Here is a 23,429-nt window from a genome sequence, read left to right on the forward strand (position 1 = left end):
AATTTAAAAAGTAGTATTAAAAAATTAGCCCCATAATTATATTCTGTTATGTCTATTATTTTTCTGTTTGGTTTAATTTTTGAACTTTCTTTTGATTTGTTAAACTTCAGAGCAACCCCATTAAAGAAACTAATAGCTTATATTTTGGAAGCTGTGGTTGTTGGTAACAATCCCTGTTTTTGGCTCAGCAACAGAGGCTAACAACGTGTGTGAGATTCACTGTGGTACTGTCAGGAAACCCGTCTCATAGAGACGTACCACTGGGGCCAAAGGTCACAGGCTCCTCCATCCTCTCCTCCTGGTCAGTGGGAATGGACATGGGAATGAGGAGCCCAACACCAAGACTGGTGCCCACCCACAGACACGGGGTGGTGAGGGCGTCACTCTTGCGTCCATATGACTCTCCAAACTGCAGCGTGGTGATAGCTTCTTTGGTGTCTCGGTCGATGCTGGAGACGCTGGAACTGCGCGAGCGGCTGAAGGAGTTTTCACGGCTCTCTGTAGCTGCCACGGCCAACACGCAAATACAGCACAGGAAGAAACAATAAAGGAGAGAAGACATGAAGCAGCAGGAAGAGAAGAAGGTGAAGTGAGAGGAAAAGATGGAGGGGGAGAAATAGAAGTTGAAGACATTAATGTGATAGAACAAAGGATGAGGGTATGAAAAAACAAGCCGTTAAACAGAAACAGGTCCACAACAAAAAGGAGAGTGATGAGAAGCGCAAAAGAGGAATAAATCAGATTTGGTTAGTGTGAACAAAAATAATGTAAAACATGAAAACAGCTGAAGAGATGTGACACTGAAAAACAAAGTTATCCATTACTGCAGACATTACAGGAAAAAAGAGACAACTGGACCAAGTCACACCAAATCACACACACACACACACACACACACACACACACACACACACACACACACACACACACACACACACACACACACACACACACACACACACACACACACACACACACACACACACACTTAGTCCTGTCCCTGTGACACTGGTTTTAACACGGTGAACATTCTATTCACTGCATGAACTCTCAGCCTTAGGCTCACACACAAAAAAAGAGTGAGACACAAAACACACACACACCAAATCATTAAACTCCTCAAAGTTTTTGAGTGCTGCCCATTCAGGTTCCCTGTTGTGTACTTCAGGCTTCCATTATGAGAGTATTTCTGTGTTGAGTCCTTTCTGAATTATTTAGAGCTCAGCAATGTGCAGCACTGCATCCCCAGCTTAATGTTACACAGAGTGCAGCCCACTTGGATGAGTAGACAGCCCTGTGTGCTCATTTCAGGAAAAAAATAAAATCAAAGAATACTGAAGGTGTGCAGTTTTCAATAACATTCAGCATTTATCGAGCAAATCAGTTTTTCATACGACTAAAAAAGACTGGGATCACTCATGGCTGACCTGGGGAACACAGCGCCCTGTGTGCTGTGGAGATACCAACCTTTTTCATCCCTCAGAACCTTTCAGTACGTTTGAGACGAAACAGGACCATGAGACCGACTGACATACTGACTGACTGACAGACAGACGGATAGACAGACGAAAGATACCAGCAGAACAGCAGTTGGTGGGTCAGTGGCCGAAGCCCCCTTACCTCTCTCCGTCCAGCAATAGGGGGCGGTGGTGTGGTGCTCGTCATGGGAGTACATTGTGACTCCATGTAACTGCTGAAGCATTGCCCTCCTGGACGCATAACCTACCCACGCCCCACAACATGACGCCGTTTAACAGGCCACACCGGCCATGGAGTGAAGCCACCCAGCAAAAACAAACCAGACGTACGAATGAACAGAAGTACCAGGAGACAGAGAGGGAAACAGAAGAATGTGAAACTGAGTATGAAGTGATAGTTTCAGATATAAGAAGAAGCCAACAAAGAATGGTACTGAAATTAACAGCATGTCGTGTGTTGTTGATGAATAGTTTTCACACTTTCGGAGAAACAGAACCTGTGCTGAGACAGTTTTCCACTCTGCTCATGTTACAAACATCACAACATCCTGACAGGCAGTCAGTCTGGACATGGTTTGGATTGTTCTAATTGCACAAACAAACTGAGGAAAGACGTCAAAAAAAATAGAACTATTACAGCTCAATACTGACATGAACACTGCTTTAGGATGCCACGTGCTGCTGCAAAAGCAAAACGGTCTTTTGCTTTGAGTCTAGGTAGCAGCAGTTGCTGGGGTGTGTTTACGCTGTGTAAGAGAGCCTGTGGGGTGCAGGCTAATGAAAGTCAGGCACAGTGGTACTCTGACAGGACACAGGGACCCCTGGAGGGCCCTCAGAGAGAGCTAAGGGCAGGTGAAGAAGTGTTGGGGAGGAGATAAGGGAGGCAGAGTGACAGGTGGTTTTACAGCTGTGCATGCACAAACACTCACAGAGAGCAGAGACAGACTGATAACTAGAAACCACGCTTAACTATTTATCTGTGTACCAACATTTAAAATCTTCAAGGAAAATAATGAATGAATCTTTAATTTCCCAGGATTTATTCTCATCATGGAATCGGAAACATGTATCTGGATACGTAACAATTCAAAAAATCTGAAAAGTTAGATTTTTGATTTAAACTTGTGGTTGCAAACCTGTTTCTTTTCACGATTAGTTGAATACACCATTGCCCATACAGTTGGAAATAAATATTTTCTACCTACTGTCATGAAATGATGATATTAATGTCATTAATTCTTTAAAGATGGCGTGCATGTCTTCCAAAAACGTGATTGATTTATCTTTGTCGAAACATTTCAGAGTGAAAATGAAAACTAATGTTTGCAGATCACAATTACTTCATGAGAAGAGGTGGAAAACATCTGATTTCAGCTTTTTGGGCAACAGTGTTTGAATTTTCCCAGTCATACTTGGTGTTTTATACTGAATGGGACTAAAAAGAAAAGAGTTACATCACAGCAAAGCAACAAAAACCCTGCTCTCTAAACTCAACAGAAGTAACGCAGACAACGCACGCCATTCATGGTGATTCACTGGGCCTGAATTTGACAACTAATGAACCAAGTATGTAAGAAAACCACGCCATCCCTGTCTTTCATATTCATTGTGGTGTGCTGTTGAATAAAGGCTGGAGGTATGACCGTGTTCGTTGTTGCATTGGGTCTAGCTTCCCCTGCCATTTCCCTCCCCTGACTCTTTTCCTGGCATGCAGACCTCATTAACATCTGCCCCATCTCTCTCACTGCTTGTTGACCTTTAATTATTCCAGTGATCCTGCTGGCTTTTCACTGTGCTAACCCCGTGCAACTGATAAACAAAGGTGGCAAAATGTAGGCAAGAAATGAAAAAGCAGCTTTAGCTTCCTGAGGTAAGCAGATTGTCGGCACTTGGCTCACAGAACTTCTCAAAGAGTGGCTTTCTGTCTTTTGTGCCAAATGGACATTTTGGTCTGAGCGTGGTGTGTCAAGATCTGAGAGAGATACTGTCATCAGAATGAATCACTGAACAGAGGGATTCATCACAAAGGTATGTGTGAAACAAACACCTCAGTGTGACACATTCAAACACTTCATTGTGCTTTTTAAAAGGGCAAAGGAGGCAAAAAAAAGTTATGCAAACATCTAGACATTCCCTGTAACAACCACTATCAATGGATTTAGGCCAGGGATCTGCAACCTTTACTTTCATGAGAGCCATTTTGCCTCAGCTCACCTGGATTACAGTCATTCAGGAGCCACAAAATCTACTTTATCGTCAAAACAAAGATGAAAAAGTAAAAAATTGTTATAGCTCAGCAAATATTATCGTAACTAGAAGTTTTATGTGTTTATAAAATTGTACATGTGATGTCTTGTTATTTTTATATTTAATACATTTGCAGATATTAAAAAAAGTTATATTATGCATTTCTTAAGTTTGCAAAATTTATGAAATTTTAATTGGTTGCAAAATTTTTGAAAAATGTAAAATGTCAAATTTGGCAAAATAAAAAAAGAAATTTAAAACGTGAAAAAAAATTAAAAAAAATCCCAAATTTTGACATTTAAAAAATTTGCCATTTTTTTTAATTTGCAAAAAATTAAAACATTTTGCAAAAAAATGAATTCAAGTAATAAGCAAAATTTTAGAAATTCAAGAAAGATTTTATTTTTTTTTTAAATATAAATTTCAATATTTTTATTTTAAAAAAAAAGTAAAAAAAATGGTAAAATATCTCAAAAATTTAAAGCTTTATTAACAGAAGTGATGGATATTTAGTACAACAAAATGTTAACCCATGATTTTATTTAGTGTGGATGTCTTTAATTATCAATGCCCTCTATAAGAAAAACAAAAATTCTTTATCTTAATCATATTGTTAAAGCTCCAAGGAGCCACTGCAAAGAGTCAAAGAGCTGCATGAGGCTCCAGAGACACAGGTTGCAGACCCCTGATTTAGGCCATTGCAGCTTGAGGCTATTTAAAAGTGGGAGGACATGGTTTTACAGAGGCACACAAGCGATAAGGCAGACACTAAGATGCTTCTCAACCCTTAAACTGGCATCGTAAAAAAAAAGATTTTAAAACTCCTATTGTATCTGCTGGGTGGCGCTGCTGTGCAGAAATATTATTGTCTATAGGCTGTTGGAAAACAAACGAAGTGACACAAAGTGTTGCAGCTTCTCAAAAACTATGTGAAGGAGGTGTGAAAGTAACGGAAAGATAAAAATCATTGCAGATTTCATTTCTACACACCCTAGCATTCATGTCAGAGTTGAAGGGATATTGGTTCGACAATTGAAAGTTTAGCTACTAGTCCTCAGAAAACATAGTCAACCTCTCCGTTGAGTTGTCAGATTAAGCAGTCAGTGTGTAGCTGAGCTGAGCCATGCTGATTTCTCATTTCGTACCCATTTAGGAATTTTGCTAGTCATTGAATTTGTCGGCTACACAGTCCTAATTATATCAAATTGATTGACTGAGCACATCACATATCTGAATCCTGATTTATATCTGTAAATACATGTCTAAGCTGTGGCTTTTAAAGCCATTTGAGATCCGGCTGTCAGAAGCCACCAATGCAGAACTGAAACACGATAAGCTTCATGAGCACTGTTAAAAAATGGTCATAGCTAAAATAAATAAATAAATAAATAAATCATAACAACAACAGCAGTGATAATAAAAATAATAATATAGTAACAAAAGAAAAAGCAGCTTCAATTTATATATTGTTTAAATCTGTAAAATTGTGTGAACAATGACATTCATGTAGATTACCTTAAAATTACCCTAAACTGGCAGCTGCACATCTGCTTCCTGTTTGGGTAATCTGACAATTAAAACCTGAATTGTTGCTAAATGAGGAGCAACATAATTTTTTACTAACAAATATTTTTTGCAAATGTATTTTATGGTGTGCAAGGGTTAAGTGTCAGACAATCTCAATGGTTTCTCTCTGTTAAACTCTTGCTATCTGCTGACTTGGGTCAACTTTGAAAATCAAGTTTTAAACATTTTTCTTCTAATTTCATTACATTTGAAGTTATGGTTGTGCTGGAAAAATTAGATCCAGGAACAAATTACCTCCCCTTGTTACTATAGGTTTGTCTTGACTTTTAACAATTGTAATAAATTATAAAAGAAAGGTTTAAAAAATATGAAAGAGCTTGTTTAATAACGCAGCTGCAGCCCATGTAGTAGTTTTAATAAAACATTAAGTTCATACTAATAAGAAAAACTCCCTCCCTCCACCCCCAGCTTGTTGTATAATGAGGGTAATAGAAATGGTGGTGTGACTCTAATTACAGAGTTAGTGTAAAAAGGTCATCAGTGACACAGAAGCAGCGCTGCTCGTTCCATGTGTAACCCTCAGTGTTATTAGTTTGTATCTGCATTGTTTGAAAGCTGTCTGAAGTAGGCCCACAGCGCTTCACAGATGCAGAGACAGTTACATTTAGGAACAGGCTCTGACTTTCAGCTGCAGAGCTCTACAACAGTAGTGTGTTACTGTTGTCTGATGTGCGTGCAGCGCTGATGCAGTTACTGTGACATTTTGGGAACAGATACAGAGTCGACTTCCCCTTGGAGACAGTAGCCTGCACTTCCTGACAAAGGCTTGTTTTCACCTGGCATAAATATTAATCCTGGGTGATGGCAATGTGTACATGCATAGATTTTTTTTTGTATGGGCTTTACACAAAAAATAAAATGATATAAAACACATAAAAAAATAAAAATAAAAGGCAACCTGGCTGGGCCTTCTTGAGAGGCAGAGCTGATAATGCTGGTTTTGAAATTCATAGACTTTAACTCTCCATCCTGATATTCAAACAAATTGTCACTTATGCCACACAAGTGTGAAAAACAAAGAATTGATAAAGTGTTTCGAACATGTCTAGAAAAACAAACAAAAAAAAAAAACAGGTTGACATTCTCAGAATTTTCAGCACCAGGAACAGCACCTGCCTTTTTCATTTCAGATCTATGGACTAAAGAAGAAATGCACAGGTAAAGATAAAACAACAGCAGCACTTTACATTACTGAAGAATCAGATTACTTATTACTCCTTCAAAAAGTAACTTAGTTACTCTATTGATTACTTGATTTTAAAAGTAACTACGTCAGATTACAAGTCACCTTTTTTGGTTACATTCAGCAGCTGCTAACAACACACCCCACCACCTCATAGAGCTGGATGGTTGGGCAAAAGTGTGTGATTGTGGTTGCATTGAATAATAGTCTAAATGTTTTGATATCAAGGAAAATGCAGAGATTATTGGTAGATGTGAAATATGTACTTTTACAACTAAAGAAAACTTTTACTGCGCTATTTTTGGTGCACTACAGAAATGTACTGTTACATTTTAGCTTAATTTTTAAACTCTATGTTTTAGTCCTCAGTACAGTTTTTATCAGTTTCATTTTTTGTCAAAGCTAATCTTTTTGAAATATAGATAAGTAAAAATAATTCATATTGGAGTGCGGGCTCACATAATCCTTGTGTCCTGGATGGGGCACCCAAGTCTAAAAAGTCTGGACACGCCCCTGGTACACGGTAGCCACGTTTACATGGACCCCGATATTCCACTTGTATTTTTATTTTCTCAAACAGAAAGAATTTAACCTTTGTATACACCTCATTCTGAAAGAAAAGTGCCAATCTGAATGGCCATTTAATCTGTTTCACAGAGGTGGAATATTCCTTTCCTCAAACCGATTGAGGTATCATGTATCCACTCAAACTGAAAGTTGTCAGGGTACGTTCTTTCAGCGCATGCTCAGATATGACGTAAGACGCAACTAGAAACGTTCCTCAACTTTAAAAATGGTGGTGAGCCGTCAGCACTGGACTGCTGCAGAAAGTTTGTTTTTGATCCAAACTTTGAAAGAAATGAACATAATTTCGAGACTGGATGGACGACAAACTCGCAATACGGAGTATTGCAACACCGTGATAAACAAACTGTCGTCCTCCAGCTTTGATAAATCTCGTGATGTTTACGATTTTCTGCGCATGCCCCGTTGACTATTCTGTTTGATTACAGTGGCGCATGTAGACCAGAGATTGGAATATTCCTTTCCATGTATACTAGTGTTTTCGGAAAAGTCATTCAGAAAGATTCCATTCGGAAAGACGAAAAACTTCTCATGTAACCATGGCTAATGTTGCTCTACCCATCAGCGGATGGATTTATGCTGAACAGCTCATGAAATAGAGGGAAAAATGTGACTTGCCATTTTCCACCATTAATCTGGGCCCAGGTTTTGCCTAATAAAGTGCAAAAAAGCATAGTAACCCACAGTGACGTGGATAAGTAACTTTAATCTAATCACTGGTTTGTACTCATGACTTAAAAAAAGAGGTCTTATTAGAGTAATGCGTTGCCGGCATCACTGCTCACAGTATAATGCAATGTGAGGCTGGACATTCACAGAACCTGAGGCCTCAGATTCTGGCTCCTGTAGTCCTGTGGAGGGCACAGTGTGTTAAGGGGACAGATGGGACAATAAAAAAAGCAAAAGATTTCACCCTAACGGCGCCTGAGAGTTAACCAAATATAAAATGGACATGTGACTGCACCTTCTGGAGACCTTCGATCTACAAATATATGTATGAATGAATACACAACTATTTGTGAGTGTGTGATCAGCACTTTCTGAAGGCAGTGCTGACAGAGCTCAAAGACTATAATCAAGGTCATGCCGTGGAAAAGGTACCTGTAATGTCATTCCCATGAGGACCGCAAATATGGAAACACTGAGAGCTCAGACTCTTTGAAAGTACAGCATCACAAGGCAAAGTCAAATTTTTATAAACTAAATTTCAAATTTGAGGTGCTGATGGATTGCTGTGCTGTCTTTTGAATTTTAAATTATATTTTATAAATTATCAACTTCCTGAACATACAGTCTTTAAGACCAGTGCTTGATATCCCCTACTTCAATTTCTCCCACTCTCAGAAAATAACCAAGCCATGTGAATGAGAGTAAAAAGACAAAACAGCCCAGAGAATTTCAGTTCATCAATATGCAAAGACAATTTTTCTGGCAGTAGCTTTTCCACTTGGACGGCATTTATGTTTGGGATACAGGCTGGTTAAATGACAAGGGTATAAAGATAAAAGGGTCAATCTTATCATCATATCACTGAGGGATGTTTACACTCCTGTTCAAACACACACACACACACACACACACACACACACACACACACACACACACACACACACACACACACACACACACACACACACACACACACACACACACACACACACACACACACACACACACACACACACGAGCTAGGGTTAGGGTCCTGGACTAAGAGCTTAGAGTTGTGGCTGCACAACATACAAACCTCAGGTTTTGTCTGTTTCTTGTTTTGGAAATCAATTAAAAAAAAAATTGAATACAGTTTAACAAAGTAATATAAAATGCAAAGTTCAACACTTAGAAAGTCATATAAATATATAAAAACATATGGATGTAAAAAGCTCACTATGATGGCATCCATGGAACAACTAACAGAACTGTTTTATTGATTATTGGAGGTTCCTCAAAACCTCTCAGGCCTAAATTTATGTAATGTTTACTTTACCTCACTGAACAACAAGCAGGCTTTATCATGAAGTTCAAAGCTGCAGTGTTACAGCTAAAACCCTTTTGGAGAAATAATGTTTGACATGTGAATTCAGGAAACACTTATGTTGTGAGAAGTTTTCGTAGAGTGTATCTGCAAACCATTCACTGTAGCCCAGTCATGGCAACTGCAGCATGCACGCAGGTGATTTCCTGTTAATTTGTGGCAGCATGCGCTTGCCTTTGTACACCAAGTAAAAGGCTTCGGTTAGTTCACTTACCCCCAGAGGATGAGGAGATGGCATGCACTTGCAGGGAGGAAAGGGTAAATTATGTAAGAGATTTATAGATGGGAGTTGGGAGGTCAAGCACACACCTTCAGTGTGGGACACAGGCAAAGAGATCTCCATGCAAGCAGCGGATTGGGCCTTGCGGAAGGGTGGTCGGCCAGGGCCTCTGCGGGTAAGCCGTGGCCCCTCAGGACCCATCGGTACTCGAGGTTTCCCTGCCGAGCAGGGGTGGGAGGTGGGGCTAGTGCAATGTCCATTGACATGATCTGTAACAATGGCAGAGCATTAGCCAACAATTCAGAGAGGGAGAAAGGAAAGAACGTAATCATTTTCATATCCATCTTCCAAAGTCACATGGTTCAGGCTTATACAGATCATTTTTTTACTGATGTTGAGTTTTTACACTTTGGGATTTTACCTCTTAAAAGGCAAATTCTTTGCAGTCTTAATTAAGATATAGAGAGTAAACAAAAATATCACCTTATATTTTTTTTTATGTATGTACTATATGACTTATGAAGATGGATATATTTATATATGTATGTATGTATATATGCAGTGTGATAGGAGCAAGCTGATGTTGAAAGTTAGATTGTCAACAAGTAAAATGGTACCAAGGGAAAGTTGACAGCAAGAGTGGGTGATGGAGTGATGAAGAGAAATGTTAAGTACAAATCGGAGAAAGAAGAAAGATTTTCTGAGAGGAAAATGCTGAGGGACATGAGTGCAGTTTCATTCAGTCTGATCCCCAAAGAACACTTTTTTTTCCTGTTAATGTCTTAGAGTCTCATGGCATAAACGAAATGTAAAACAACTCCAAGTGACAATCAAAAAGGAAAAAGAAGAGATTACAATAAGCACGATTCCCTCTTGGCAGAGTGGACTCCAGAGTAAGTCGAGCGACAGATCGCAGCAACAGAATCACAAGTTACTTTCAGAATGGAAGCCTCCCCCACCAGGATGATGAAGTTTTTTTCCCCATCACATTACTTACTCTCCCTTTTCTCAAGAAGTAGGTTTGCATTTGTATGTGACCTTGAAAACCACTGTTAAGAAAGGTTGTGGATATAGAAACCTGTTCTCTCTAATACTATCCACTGTGAACCAACACCTTTATTAACACAGCGCTTTCAAAAAAAAATAAAAATCACCTTGTTCCTGTCCCCATATATTTTTCTTCAATGTCTCTCACAAAAAGTTAAGTCCCCTGTACTGACAGCACATTTCATTCATTTCTCGGGTCTAGTTTCACAGCAGGACATTGGTCCAACCATGACTAGAGACTAACACCTGATATTCTCAGTTTTCATTAATACATGTTTCAGACTGATTCTGAAGGACAAAAGGCATGAAGAATGTAATTTTATCACATGAACAAAACACACACACACACACACACACACACACACACACACACACACACACACACACACACACACACACACACACACACACACACACACACACACACACACACACACACACACACACCTCATGATGACAGCATGCATCCTATTTACACTTCATTGACACTAATGAGCCCCAGTGTGCTTTGGCATCTGTTCAGTCCTTTCCACCTAGAAATATTGATCTCATGGCTTATTTCATTGAATCATTCCGGTCAGTTGAAGAAGATAAACCACATGAGCAAACATTCAAAGGAAACATGATGTGTAAGAGAAGTATTGAAAGAGAAAGTATGTGTGAGAATGCAAGTAGTGCTAAGGAAAACCCTTGATTCGGAGGTGTGAACAGGAAGTTAGTGGGGAATGGCTCACTGTATTTAATGCAGAGCCAGTCAAAATGAAGTAAATGGGAAAAGACTTAGAGACAGAATGTGCTACATTTGGAGAAGAAAAAGATGGTATTATATTGTAGAGCAAAGCTTTCAATGAGGAAAAGGTATAGTCATATTGGAAGATGGTTTTGTCAAGATAAAGCAATAGAAAGGTTTAAATTTTAATATGGACATGAGTTTGAAATCATCTGGAAACACTTGCAAAATGTACAGGAAATAATCAAGAGGATTCAAATGAAAAAAAAAAAAAAAAACACACAACATGGGGCAGAATGGGGAAAAATCACAGGTTGGTAGTCTGATGGGCTCGTAGAAAAGGTAAAAAAAAAATCAGCAAAAAGAAAACTGCAAAATAAAATGACCAAAAGCAACATAAAACCCAGTGAACAGAAGCAGAAAGTCAGAGACTCAAAGGAAATCAAGTGAAAACTGCTGGCTTTCGCCTACCGTACCAAGATCAGTCTTAAGATCTGTTGGCAGACTTAACTTTCTGCCAGGTCCCTTTACTGAAACAAAAGAATAGGAAACAAACCACCAGTTAATCCCTTCAAAAAGATTTGGAGAAATAGGTGAATTATAGAAAAATGAAGCAGAAGGGATTTTGGTCAAATAATGATAAACCAAGGTGCAGAAAAAAAGAATGAATAACTCTGAAAGAAAAAAACAAACAAACAAGAGAAAAATCCCTCTATTAAAGAACCAGAACATGCAAATTGGTGCAACTGCACATGACAGGCATATTTCCAAATGCATGCTCCTTTGAATTCCCAGGCCAGAGTCTCAACAAGATGTAATAATTTCCAAAGTACACCAGTGTGAAAATTTGTCCAGTTGACATAACAAGCTTTGCTAAGTACTGGTTAATATGATAGCAGTTAGTTCATACGCTAATCCAAAACTCAAAATATCTGAAATATTATTACACTCCTTGTTCATTTTCTTTTTCATATAGAAAAATACTGTAACTCTGCCTGGATGTCTGGGAGGATTTACATGGACGGGGGGGCAAATAAATGGGGAGACACCATGGGGTGTCAATACATAAACATTTAACAAGTAGACAGCAAATGGAACAAAAAACTCATAAGAAACATTTTGCAAGCATTTTGTCGTATGTAGCGAACTGATGATGTAAAGCTAGAGATGTTATAGGACAATTTGCCCCTAAAAAAAAGGCAATATAGTTTATTTGTGTTTGATGGATTTCTTGACACATGGCAGTTTTAGCACAAGATTTGAGCACATTCATTACAGCAGGAATAAAACTTAAATACCGTACTACTGAACGGTAAAAAACATTGTTGATAATTTGGCTGCAAATTAAAAAGAAAAAAAAAATGACATACCTTAAATCTTTCTGCAAATGACAGTTCAATTTAAAAACAGAAAATAAAACCTCTGAGAGTGTGAACTGCAACTTACCCAGAGTGCTGGACCAGATAAGCTGCTATTAAAGGTAGAACAAAAAAAACCTTTTCTTTTCTTTAAATGGATCAAATTGTTTTTTTTTTTTTATAATTAATAATAACAATAATAAAATTATTATTATTATTATTATTATTATTATTATTATTATTATTATTATTATTATTATTATTATTATTATTATTAAAACAATAATGATAATAATAATGATAAAAACACCTGTCGGTTTTTGGTATCAGTTTTAGCAAGTTAGTAAATTATATCATAGCGAAACATATAAAAATACAACTAAATGGTTATGAAGGTAAAGGTATAATAAAGTTTTAATTCTGAGGGAAAATAAATAAGTGTGCTAGTTTTGGTTATGGTACTCCAAATTGATTCACTTCAAAACAGCAAAAAATTAGTGGTGTAACAGTAGTTGGCAAGTTTTTTTCTTTTTTTTTTTTCTTTTTTCTGTTTTTCCCTGAAGTTAAGGATGATATATCAGAAAATTTAACTTTTAAGCCTAAAGCTGTGTAAGTGTTAGCTATTAATTGCAACATAAGTGGTATAACTGTTGGAGGCTGTAATTATATGAGCCATAAAGCAAGCATAGCAAAAATAGTTTTTTTTTTCACCTCATTAATTCATATTGTTTAACCATGTCGAGGTAATTGAGTTTATGCTGGACAAATTCAGTGTTCAACACTGGTGAATGTAGAAAGCAAGCTAAATTCATAGATATCAGCACTGCAGCAAACCACACTGTGCACCATGCAGTTAGAGATGAGCAGTGAAGAGGGCTCTGCCTCCATGAAAACAAGATGAGATTGCTGGTTATTTGACACGCCATAAAAAGACACAGCGAGACAGTATTCTGGTTGCCATAGTCCAGTTAGGTAGCATACTGCTGTCAAAGATGCACAATGGTTGATGTCATAGGGTGAAGTAGAGGCAGTGATAAGTTAGCACACAATCACTTTCCCATTCAAAGCTCTTCCTCGCTGCAACACTGCAGTGTGAGGAGAACCCCAAGTTCAGAGCCCTTGTTGGCACATACAACAAACACAATGATGTCTGCCAGTGCTGCAGCTTGGGCAGAGAAACAATGCAACACCAGCAGCTGAACACATGAAAGCATGGATAACATGGACAAAGCAGCAAAGAGAAAGTACTCTTCAAAACAGCCTTTTCAGCCTATTTCAGGTCGCTCACATCCTAAACAACCTAACATATGAGTCATTCCGGTGTTTTCCACTGAAAGGCTCTGATTTTGATCTGTGGTGAAAACACCGGCCCATCGTTTTGATAGTTAACATTACACCTATCTCATTCTTCTTCCATCATATTCCTGGTGATTTCTTGCTTATTTGTTTCTGTTTGTTTCATTCCAGGTGCCTAAGACTAGTTTCACCTGTGTTTGAGTTGTATGTTGGTTGTGTGACTAGCTGCTGATAGCCCTGTTTTTCTTTATAAGTTTAATCAATTTAAATACTTGCTTAGCTAAAAAAAAATATTGGCAGCATGTCATGTATGCCATGTGAAACTGTAAATTAAAATCAATTCAGATGAATTAAATATACAATTGATCACTCTTACATTAACAGGCTTTACCTCACATCTATACAGGAGTGCTTCAGTCCTATCAGAAAGTTAGCTACATTATTAACAGTACTTACTATCCCCCGGTCCTGATAAAAAATCAGAATAAGAGCATCTTGTGAAAATGCTGATGCTATTTCAAAAGGCACAGGACAAGTATAACAATACTTCATATTTTATTGCTTTGTTGGACTAAAATCAACATAAAAATACTTTAATACAAGCTCATTATGTTGAAATGCTGACTCAGCATTTCAACATATTGTTCTCCTACTTTATTCTTCCTCTTCCGATTCTGTACATTTTTTTTGTTTGCTACTCCTTCAAATTTTGTCCGATTTTCACCATTCAAATTTTAAACTATTCAGCTTCTTCTGGAGATGAGTGCTATGAATTTTCTCAAATTCAACCCATAAACTTTTTGAATTATTCAACTTTTTCTGAAAAACTTTCTCCATCTGAAATGCATTGGAAACTTCAGCTTCTCTTGAAAAATCTCCTTCAACTTTGAGAAGTTTCAGCCTCCTCATACTTCCACTTACAGACTTCATTTGAACTTTAAAATATTCAGCTATCTTTCTACTCTTCGTGTTTATCTCTGCTCTTAAATATCTTTTACAGTTTTTGAGATTTAACTGTTCAAGCAACATAATTTTTTCCCACTTTGCCCTAAAATCTTAGCTCTTTGAGTGCAATCATCTTCAGCCAGAGTGGGAGAGGCTCCTGCAGAAAGGATGCAGCTGTCTTGAACGAATTGTCATAACTTCTGAAATCTTCACAGCAGAAAAATATTTTTATTTTTTTATTTTATTTTTTTATTTTATTTTTTTGAGATTTCACTGTCTGAACTGTCTTCTTTTTTTATTTGTTATGTTTAACTTTAATAGACTGACTTACATTTCCCTCTCTGTCCACTCCCTTTACCCACTCCTTGTCTTTAGTTTCTTGTCTTTTTTTTCCTTTACTTCCTTCTCACCTTTTCTCTTCTGCCTTTTTTGTTCACTTCCTCTCAACTTTTCCTTTTACTTCTTTCTAACTTTTTCTCTTTTAGACTCTTCTCCACTTCCTCTTCACTACTTCTTGACTTCCCTTCTTCATTTCTTCTTCGCTTCTACCTCACCTTTTTTTCTTTACTCCTTCTTCACCTCTTCTTCCCTGTTTTACTTCTACTTTACTCTGTTTTCACTCTTTGTTTCCTTCCTCTTCCCTCCTTTTACACTCCAAGTTCTCAGTTTATACTTTGTTCAACTATTTAGCTTTTTTATTGCACATTTTCAGCTTTTTTCACTACTATTTTAACTTCTTCAGCTTCAGCATTTCAACGCATTTGCTGCAAGGAAATGCAACTTCTCTAGTTTAACTTCTGTTTTTTTTGATGATGCTGGGGAGCTCAGGATTAAACGGTGAGAGCCCCACCCCTTAAGATTTGAAAAGCTCTGGTTTCTTAGAATTTAAATCAAAATGAAAATTGGACCATCATGCAGCAAACACACAGCCGTCCCAAAGCCATCATACTGCTGTCACAAGCTGCTCAAACAGCCGGTCTGAAACAAGTGTGAGCCATTCTGCACTAAAACTCTGTCACAGTGGCTACCGAGAAGTGTCGCCTCATTTTCCTCCCTTCACATTATCAGCCAGGGCCACTTCATTTCACTTTTTCTACTAATCCAAAAAGAAAAGTCCCTGAGGCATTTCTGTTTCATCATTTTGAAAACGTCTTGTTAATTATGTCATATCTTCCTGTGGTGAAACAAGGAAACCAAGACATCCAATGACATTTTTTTAAAGCTCCCAATCTCTATTTAGGAATAATGTATTTATGTCTTTAATAACCATGTCTAAATATGAGAATGTGTCTTATTTTTAGCACAAGTGTGGCCCACAGTGCAGAAGCAGAGGTAGCATGCAGGTGATACATTTAACAGATCACCTGTCTGAGACACCAAGACAACAAAGTTTTCCTATCCACCTGTTTTTTGCATCATTGTAACACAGTAAGAAACCACAAGCGGATGTCCATGAGGAGGCTGGAGTTCGTTCGCCCTCTTACCATTGTCCAGTAAGTAAAAGACTGGACTGCAGTGGCTGGCTCTCAGACTGGCCACAGGCTCTGGCAGGATGCGTGGGTCATTGTGAAGGGAAGTTGGGTAATGAACTGGAATAGGAGATCCAACAGAACAGACACAGACTCTTCAGGGCCACAGGTGAGTAACACGTAACAGTGGGAGAACTGGGGAAAAGATAAACTTATAGAGAAGAGGAAGGAAAACATTTGAGAGGGTCTAAAATAAAACTGTTAAGAGAAATGTTAAGACAGCACCACTTCATATTTGAGTATTACACAAGAAAATGATCCATCTTAACCCAAAAGCACTTAAAGGCATTTTGCATGTTACAATGACAAGGAAAATGACTTTTTAGACTTAACATAAGCCACATTGACCTGACCAGTCCAGAAAAGTGTCTGGCTCAAAGTGATTCAAAGACAAAAATGAGGTCTAAACAGGGTGTAATAAGTAGCAATGTCTGCAGAGATGCAGACATTGCTACTTTTGCAAAAACAATCTGCCAATGGGGTAAGAGAAATGTGCTAGTCAAGATTTAAATAAAGATGTTAATATAAGGCTCTATTTAGACCAGAAAAGTCCTTTGGTCCACTTGTTTGGTCCGGACCAAAAGCGGACTTTATTTTTTTCTTTTGGTGCGGTTTGTATTCAGATTATACTTTTTGCAAGTGGACTATATTCTGTAAACACATCCACGTGTGTGACGATCAGTGCTCTCATTGGACAGCACTGACAAAGGCGGCACACAGAATACAGACCTGGAAATGGAGGTAAACATGTGTTTGTGCTCTTATTAGAGCTGCAAAATCATTTTCAGTTTCAAGAGCAGCTCCTTCAAAGCAGGCTTAACAACACTGTTTACAATTTTGGAACAGGGAAGACGAATGATCGCAGCAAGGAGACGCCATGCTCTGTGTGTCCTGACCCACAACATGCTAGCAACAGCGTTGCTAAACAGAAGACGGAGGTTCAGGTATGAACCAAAGACGGTTAGGTTACGGTGGCTGTATAGGTCCAAAAGGCGCATTTATCCTGTAGTTAGTTCAGATGGACCTTGGTTTGTATTTAGACCTGCACCGGAGAACCACAAACCGCACCAGAGTTCGTTTGGAAGCGGACCGAGACCACCTCAAAAAGTGGGTCTAGGTCCGGTTGTTTGGTCCGCACCAGGGTTCGTTTGTGTCTATTCACACCTGCATGAAAAGTCTGCACCAACGTGGGAAACGAACCCTGGTCCGTTTAAAGTGGACCAAACAGTCCAGGTCTGAATACGCCCTAGATCAATTTCCATGAGCTTGTCCTATGTTCCTTTATACTGTTTCACCGATGGCATCATACCAGCCCTGTGCAACATGTTAAAGTACATGATGAATGATAAGTGCATGACGAACAATAATGCCAAATCAAAAGTTTGCTAATGTGCTTTCTAAATTCTAGTAAAAATTAAAGCATTGCACTTGGAAAAAGGCTAATTCACATTTACCTGACAAGCAATGAAATAAACTTCATGTCAAAACTCTACATGTCAAAAGTAAATCACCTGAAATAATTTTTTTGGAAATATTTTGTTACACATCAGGAAAAATGTTACTATCCCTCTTGCCTAAACAAAAACACATAACCTGCTCTTACTGGACCAAATAAGCAACAGAAAATGCTTAAGCTCCAAAACTATCAGTAGGTTTATCAACACATCTCGGAATCCACTGAGGGTCCTTAGAGAAGAGAAGTTCAGCCCACTGTTCCAAGGTTCCTTCCCTCACCTCCTCCGCTTCTCCCTCACTGTGTGTCATACACCTTGCTTAATATATCCTGCAGGGTCAGGCACCAACTACTGGCACCTTGTTAGTCGGTCTCACAGCTGATACTGTACAGGTGAGCCTCGTTAAGAGTCCAATGTGACACATGGTTCCCACAGAAAATGTGACAGATGACCCCGAACCATAACAACAAACCCCAACACATGGAAAAGAAGACAATGGGAAACACATGGAGGTTCGCCTTTCAAGAAAAGATAAGGCTAATTATTTGTTCAAGTAAGAAAAACAGGGAGGAGAGAAACAACAAAGGGAAACAAGCAGGGGATGTGTGAAGGAGAGCCCTGTGTGTCCTGTGTACTGACAGGCAGGAAGAAACAGGGTGATGGCTGCCTGCCTTAATAACCTGTCTTTAGTCTATATTTGGCCTTCAAAGAAAAAAATACAGCTCTTGTGTCAAGAGTAGCAAAAACAAGCTGCTAACAGCCAAAGACTGGCCGTTCTTGTTCCAGGACATTAACAAATACAACAAAGAGAGAAACCTAAGTCTGAAGATAGCAGCATGTAAAAACTGAAGAGTCTCAGAGCTGCTCTTTATTTTCAATACAAAATTATTTTACAGATTTTTGTATCATTTTGGAAAAACACTTTCTCCATTACATTAGTTTCAGGATCTGTTGTTCCCAGTCTCTCTGGTTTTGTGTTCAAGTACACCAGACACTTGAGGACATGATCGGAGTGTGAGTGTGGTTTTCAACAGACCCATGACTCATGGCAGGCCCATAACAGAACATGATGACCACGACCCCATCGACATACAAAGGTGGAAAAACTTTTTTGACAAGACAGCAAAGAACAGCTTGTCCTGCTACTCCATTTCTGTTTGTGTCTAAAATACAAGGCTTTCAGAAATGGCAGCTCATTATTTATCCACTGCTGAGAGGAACATTTGTATCCTGAACAAGTCACATCCAGATCACAGCTTATGTGTCAGTGAAGCTGTGTTCAAAGCTGCTCAAATATCAATTATGGAGTCAGTTTAGTTTGTTTGGATTAAATCACAGCCAAATAGCAATAAGGGATTTCCCTCAGACTGCTCTTCTATTGCCACTTTTGCTTGTTGGGATTTTTTCGTTGTTTTTGACCTTTTGATATTAAAGAAAGGATGTATGATCTCATTAACATTATCCCCTAATCCATAAAAATGTTCATGATTCACAGTTTTGATTTACTGCTTAAACGTGCTGTGTGGAGGATCTGGTTTAGTTGGACGGCAGTGCCGCCTGTTGGCCAGAGTCTCACAAACACTGTGGTAAAGATGTGACTTTTGACAAGGTTGATCAGATCTTATTTTTGACCCCACTTTTCTTTGTTCAAGACAACTTTTTACCGATTACAACGCGACACCGTAAGGTATATATTATTACAGTTATGTAGTGATACAGTTTGAAACGTGACAACAAGCAAACTTTGTCAGTCTGTACAGTAGTTTAGTAGCTGCTATATTTAGCTCTACTCACAGCCCGGTGCTCTGAGACGTGTCTGTAACGTGTAAGGTTAGTGAATCCTAGTTCTGTCCTACCAGTGCTCATCTACAAACTCCAACCTCACCAAGCAGAACTTACGTAACCTGGCTCTGTGTTTTATCGACAGACTCTCAAGTTTGAACAGACCACTGCAGAATAAAGCTTGGCTAATGCTTGTCGTGTCTACAAGGTTTGCGCTGCCTCGTACAGATAAATGATGTCATTTCAGCAGCCTCACCCCCTTGCGTGGTCCTTGTCAAGCAGAAAACTTCTGTGTCATGCTGCTGAAATTTTTTTACTTTCCAAACCAAAAAGTCCAGGCATTGATTGATTCTTCACACATAGGTCATCTTGATAACCGTGTGATGACAAATCCTTGTGTGAAATTGCATCCAAACTCGCAAGAGAAGAAAGACTGGCAAAAAAAAATGTTGTAAACAACTTCTTCTACTCTAGGTTAGTACTGTGGTAGACGTGTGTTTGCGATACACCGCCCCCAGAAGTTTGAGAACAGACACTGAGCAGAGTAAGTGTGAAAGCCTTACGCACCCTCTCCTGCTGTGTCTTCGCATCTCATTTCTGTGTCACATGTGTGGAAAACACGTGTATTATCACAAACAGTTTCGCTCATGTTTTAGCCATTAGTCTGTGCTTTAGCCTTTGGCTCCTGTCTTAGTCCTTAGCTTGTGTTTTAGCCTTTAGCTTGTGTTTAAGCCTTAAGCCTGTCTTTCATCCTTTAGCTCCTGTCCCAGCCTTCAGCTCCTGTTTTAGCCTGTAGCTCATGCTTTAACCTTTAGCTTCTGTTTGAGCCTTTGGCTCGTGCTTTAGTCTTGAAGTCTTGAGCTTGTGTTTTAGCCTTTAGCCAGTGGTATAGCCTTAATCTTGTGTTTTAGCCGTTAGCCTGTGTCTCAGCCTTTAACTTGTGTTTTAGCCTTTAGCCTGTGTTTGGCCTTTAGCTCCTGTTTTAGACTTTAGCTTTTGTTTTAGCCATTAGCCTGTGTTTTAGTCTTTGGCTCCTGTTTTAGCCTTTAGCTTGTGCTTTAGCCTTTAACGTGTGTTTTAGCCTTTAGCTTGTGTTTTAGCCTTTAGCCTGTGTTTAGCCTTTAGCTTGTGCTCTATCTCTCACCTATTAATCTTTCTTCTGCTCTTCTGTCCTTTGCTCTTATCACTACTAAACTTTGTTTGTTGTGTTTGTTGTTCTTTACCAAGGTATGTCATTCAAACCAATACGAAAGAAGCTTTCAAAATGATGGTAAAGCAGTACCTAACAATATTTCATGAACTATAATGACTTGTTCTAATAAGGTATTATTGAGGTATAATTTAACCCTTTTCCAATAAATGGGTATGAATTGTTGAACTATTCAATTGTAATGTAATTTTCTTGGAATGTTCTTACTTCTGTAAGTGAACCTTTGTCAATGTATGATGTATGAGTGATGTGTATGTTTTGTATGTCTGGTTGGGTGTATAGGACCCCAGGAAGAATAGCTATGCTCTTAGCAAGTGCTAATGGGGATCCTTAATAAAGTAAAGTAAAGTAAAGTAGCCAGTGTGGTGTTATCATAAAGACTTCAATCCTGTCCTGCTCGACCTGATCAGGATCAGGAAGTAGCATTTAGGAATAACCTACACTGGTGCTGATTAGGGGTTGGTGGTATACTAAAGAAACCTTTAGTGCTTCATTAGACAACCTTACAGGCTTCAGAAAACATACAGAACATAAATTTAGGAAAACTCATGGAACGAAAAACTAATAATGTTTTTTTTAACCAATTTATTGGCATCCAAAATGTTATTTAATTAATATTAATTGTTTACCCTTTTTAAATGAAATGCAAAAAACTATTTTTTCTTTAAGTATTCTTGATTCCTCAGACCCAGTTTGCTCACCTGTGCACTTTAAGCTTGAAATGGGTTAAGCTAACCTTCCAAAAGCACACTGTAGGCAAAGGCCTTTTTCTGTTACAGTAGTAGACATTCTCCACCTGCTAGGTAGGATGTGTGCACTTAAAACACAGAACAGAGTCAGAATCATGTCCTGAAAGGACTTCACTTTTTTATATCTTGGAAAACCGTGACATAATACCGTTATCGCAATATAAAGGAAAAATACTGTGATATAATTTTTGGGCCATATCGCCCACCCCTAGTGCTGATAATCTCATAGTAAAGTGTGGATTACGATTAGGCATATATCTAGAAGTAAGACTTTTTCAAGATCACTTAGAAATTCCTCACAGGGACTTTGACAGTCCTTTTCAAACATAACAATGTGTCTTTAAAGTGAAATTCTGAAACCTCCAGCAACAACACGCTGAATAAAACATTAAAATTGACTAAATATGCTCATCACACCATTCTCTTCCGTGAAGGCATGGCTACCACTTATAAAAACATTCAATGCATGCTGAGCACTGCAGAATCAACTTGCCAGTATTTTCTAACTGACTGAAGTGCACTGAAGGTTTTCATGATATATTATGGATGATATAAATAAATATTTCAGCACAAGTACAGACCATTCTGTTCTGATCTCACATTTAAGCCTTGATTTCTCAAATTATTCTGGTTAATGCCACGTTTTCACTACTGCTTCAAGTTACCTAAGTTACCACTGAGGTAGAGAACACATGGTAGCATCCCTTTACTTTCATGATCTAAAACTCTGCATCTCTGCAGACATGAGCCAGACGAGCCACCAGCATCAGTGAACTGTGCTCAAACTCCTTCAACGACTTCTCACTGAAAGGGTAGTCATCTCATGGTTTAGGAACAAGAACGTCCATATTATCACACTGACAGTGAGTTACCGTTTCACTCATTTCAAACAGCTGCCTTTGTCATCGGCTGAGGATGCTCTGGTGATGGGTGAGGTGTCCACAGGCAGCATACTGAGGCTCCCATTAAAACAGTGGCATTGCAGCAAGGCTTCACCGTGCAAATGACACGATACATTTCCATACAGGGAAGGTCAGCTTTTAGTGTGTGTGTGTGTGTGTGTGTGTGTGTGTGTGTGTGTGTGTGTGTGTGTGTGTGTGTGTGTGTGTGTGTGTGTGTGTGTGTGTGTGTGTGTGTGTGTGCCCAGATTACCTGAGGTGGGTGACTTGCTTCTCTCCATGTCAATGGACTGCTGGTTGTCAGAGAGTTCAGTAAGGCCTGTTGCAGCAGAGTGTGGCCGAGAGGAAGAGACAAAAAATGGGAAACCGACAATCTGTCAGGTTTTTTTTAAAGGTTGTCATTCAAACAGATTATAAGCAAACAGAAGTGGAATCAGCCACACAGAGCTCTACTAATGATCTGACTGTACAGATTATCGGCAGCATTTTTAACTTGTTCTGTTAAACCCAGACTCTCAGCATGTCGTCCTCACATCCCCTGCATAATGTTACTCTGAATCTGTACTTCTCTCTGGAGCTGAGTGGCTGACCAGGCTGTGACCTGCACTACAGCCATATACATAAATAGATGTTCATTAAAAAATAAAAAACAATTTTTTTTGCTAGACTGAAAATGATTTAGTAGTGCAAATCTCACGTCAAGAGTCAGAAACAATTAACAGTCAAAGAAACAAACATTTAATCAATTAACACAAGTATTTAATAAGGATCTGATCAAATACTTGTTTGCATGCATCATGCACAGACCAGAATGACAAACGATACCTTCTATATAAAAAAAACTATATATATATATATATATATATATATATATATATATATATATATATATATATATATATATATATATATATATATATATATATAAATTTTTTTTATATATATAAACATTACTTAAACAAACATGATCATCTTAAAATATGTTTAACATGAACTTAAGACTTCAGCTGTTATCTGGGACTGAGAGCATATGATTTGTTGTGCTAGGCTTAGTGGATGATTAGGCCTTTATTCACCCTCTAACCGTTAAAATATACA

The 23,429-nt window shown here is 38.4% G+C and overlaps 1 protein-coding gene across 12 annotated transcripts in view; it reads right to left on the reverse strand.

Moving 5' to 3' along the window:
- stxbp5l (syntaxin binding protein 5L) overlaps window positions 1-23,429 on the reverse strand; it is a 127,055-nt gene that overhangs the window by 14,004 nt on the left and 89,622 nt on the right. For 2 of the 12 annotated variants that reach the window (XM_074694677.1, XM_074694675.1), the window contains 6 exons: window positions 22,585-22,650; window positions 16,193-16,297; window positions 11,586-11,639; window positions 9,422-9,601; window positions 1,621-1,722; window positions 259-504 (listed from right to left, as the gene is read on the reverse strand). In XM_074694677.1, the coding sequence (XP_074550778.1) occupies window positions 259-504; window positions 1,621-1,722; window positions 9,422-9,601; window positions 11,586-11,639; window positions 16,193-16,297; window positions 22,585-22,650 (753 nt within the window). The remainder of the gene's footprint in view (window positions 1-258; window positions 505-1,620; window positions 1,723-9,421; window positions 9,602-11,585; window positions 11,640-16,192; window positions 16,298-22,584; window positions 22,651-23,429) is intronic. The other 10 variants (XM_074694680.1, XM_074694679.1, XM_074694685.1 and 7 more) reach the window with 7 other exon arrangements.

This window comes from Halichoeres trimaculatus, unplaced genomic scaffold (genome assembly GCF_033239565.1).
Source record: "Halichoeres trimaculatus isolate MK-OKI-2021-1 unplaced genomic scaffold, fHalTri1.1 fHalTri1_scaffold_19, whole genome shotgun sequence".
NCBI classification, from domain to species: domain Eukaryota; kingdom Metazoa; phylum Chordata; class Actinopteri; order Labriformes; family Labridae; genus Halichoeres; species Halichoeres trimaculatus.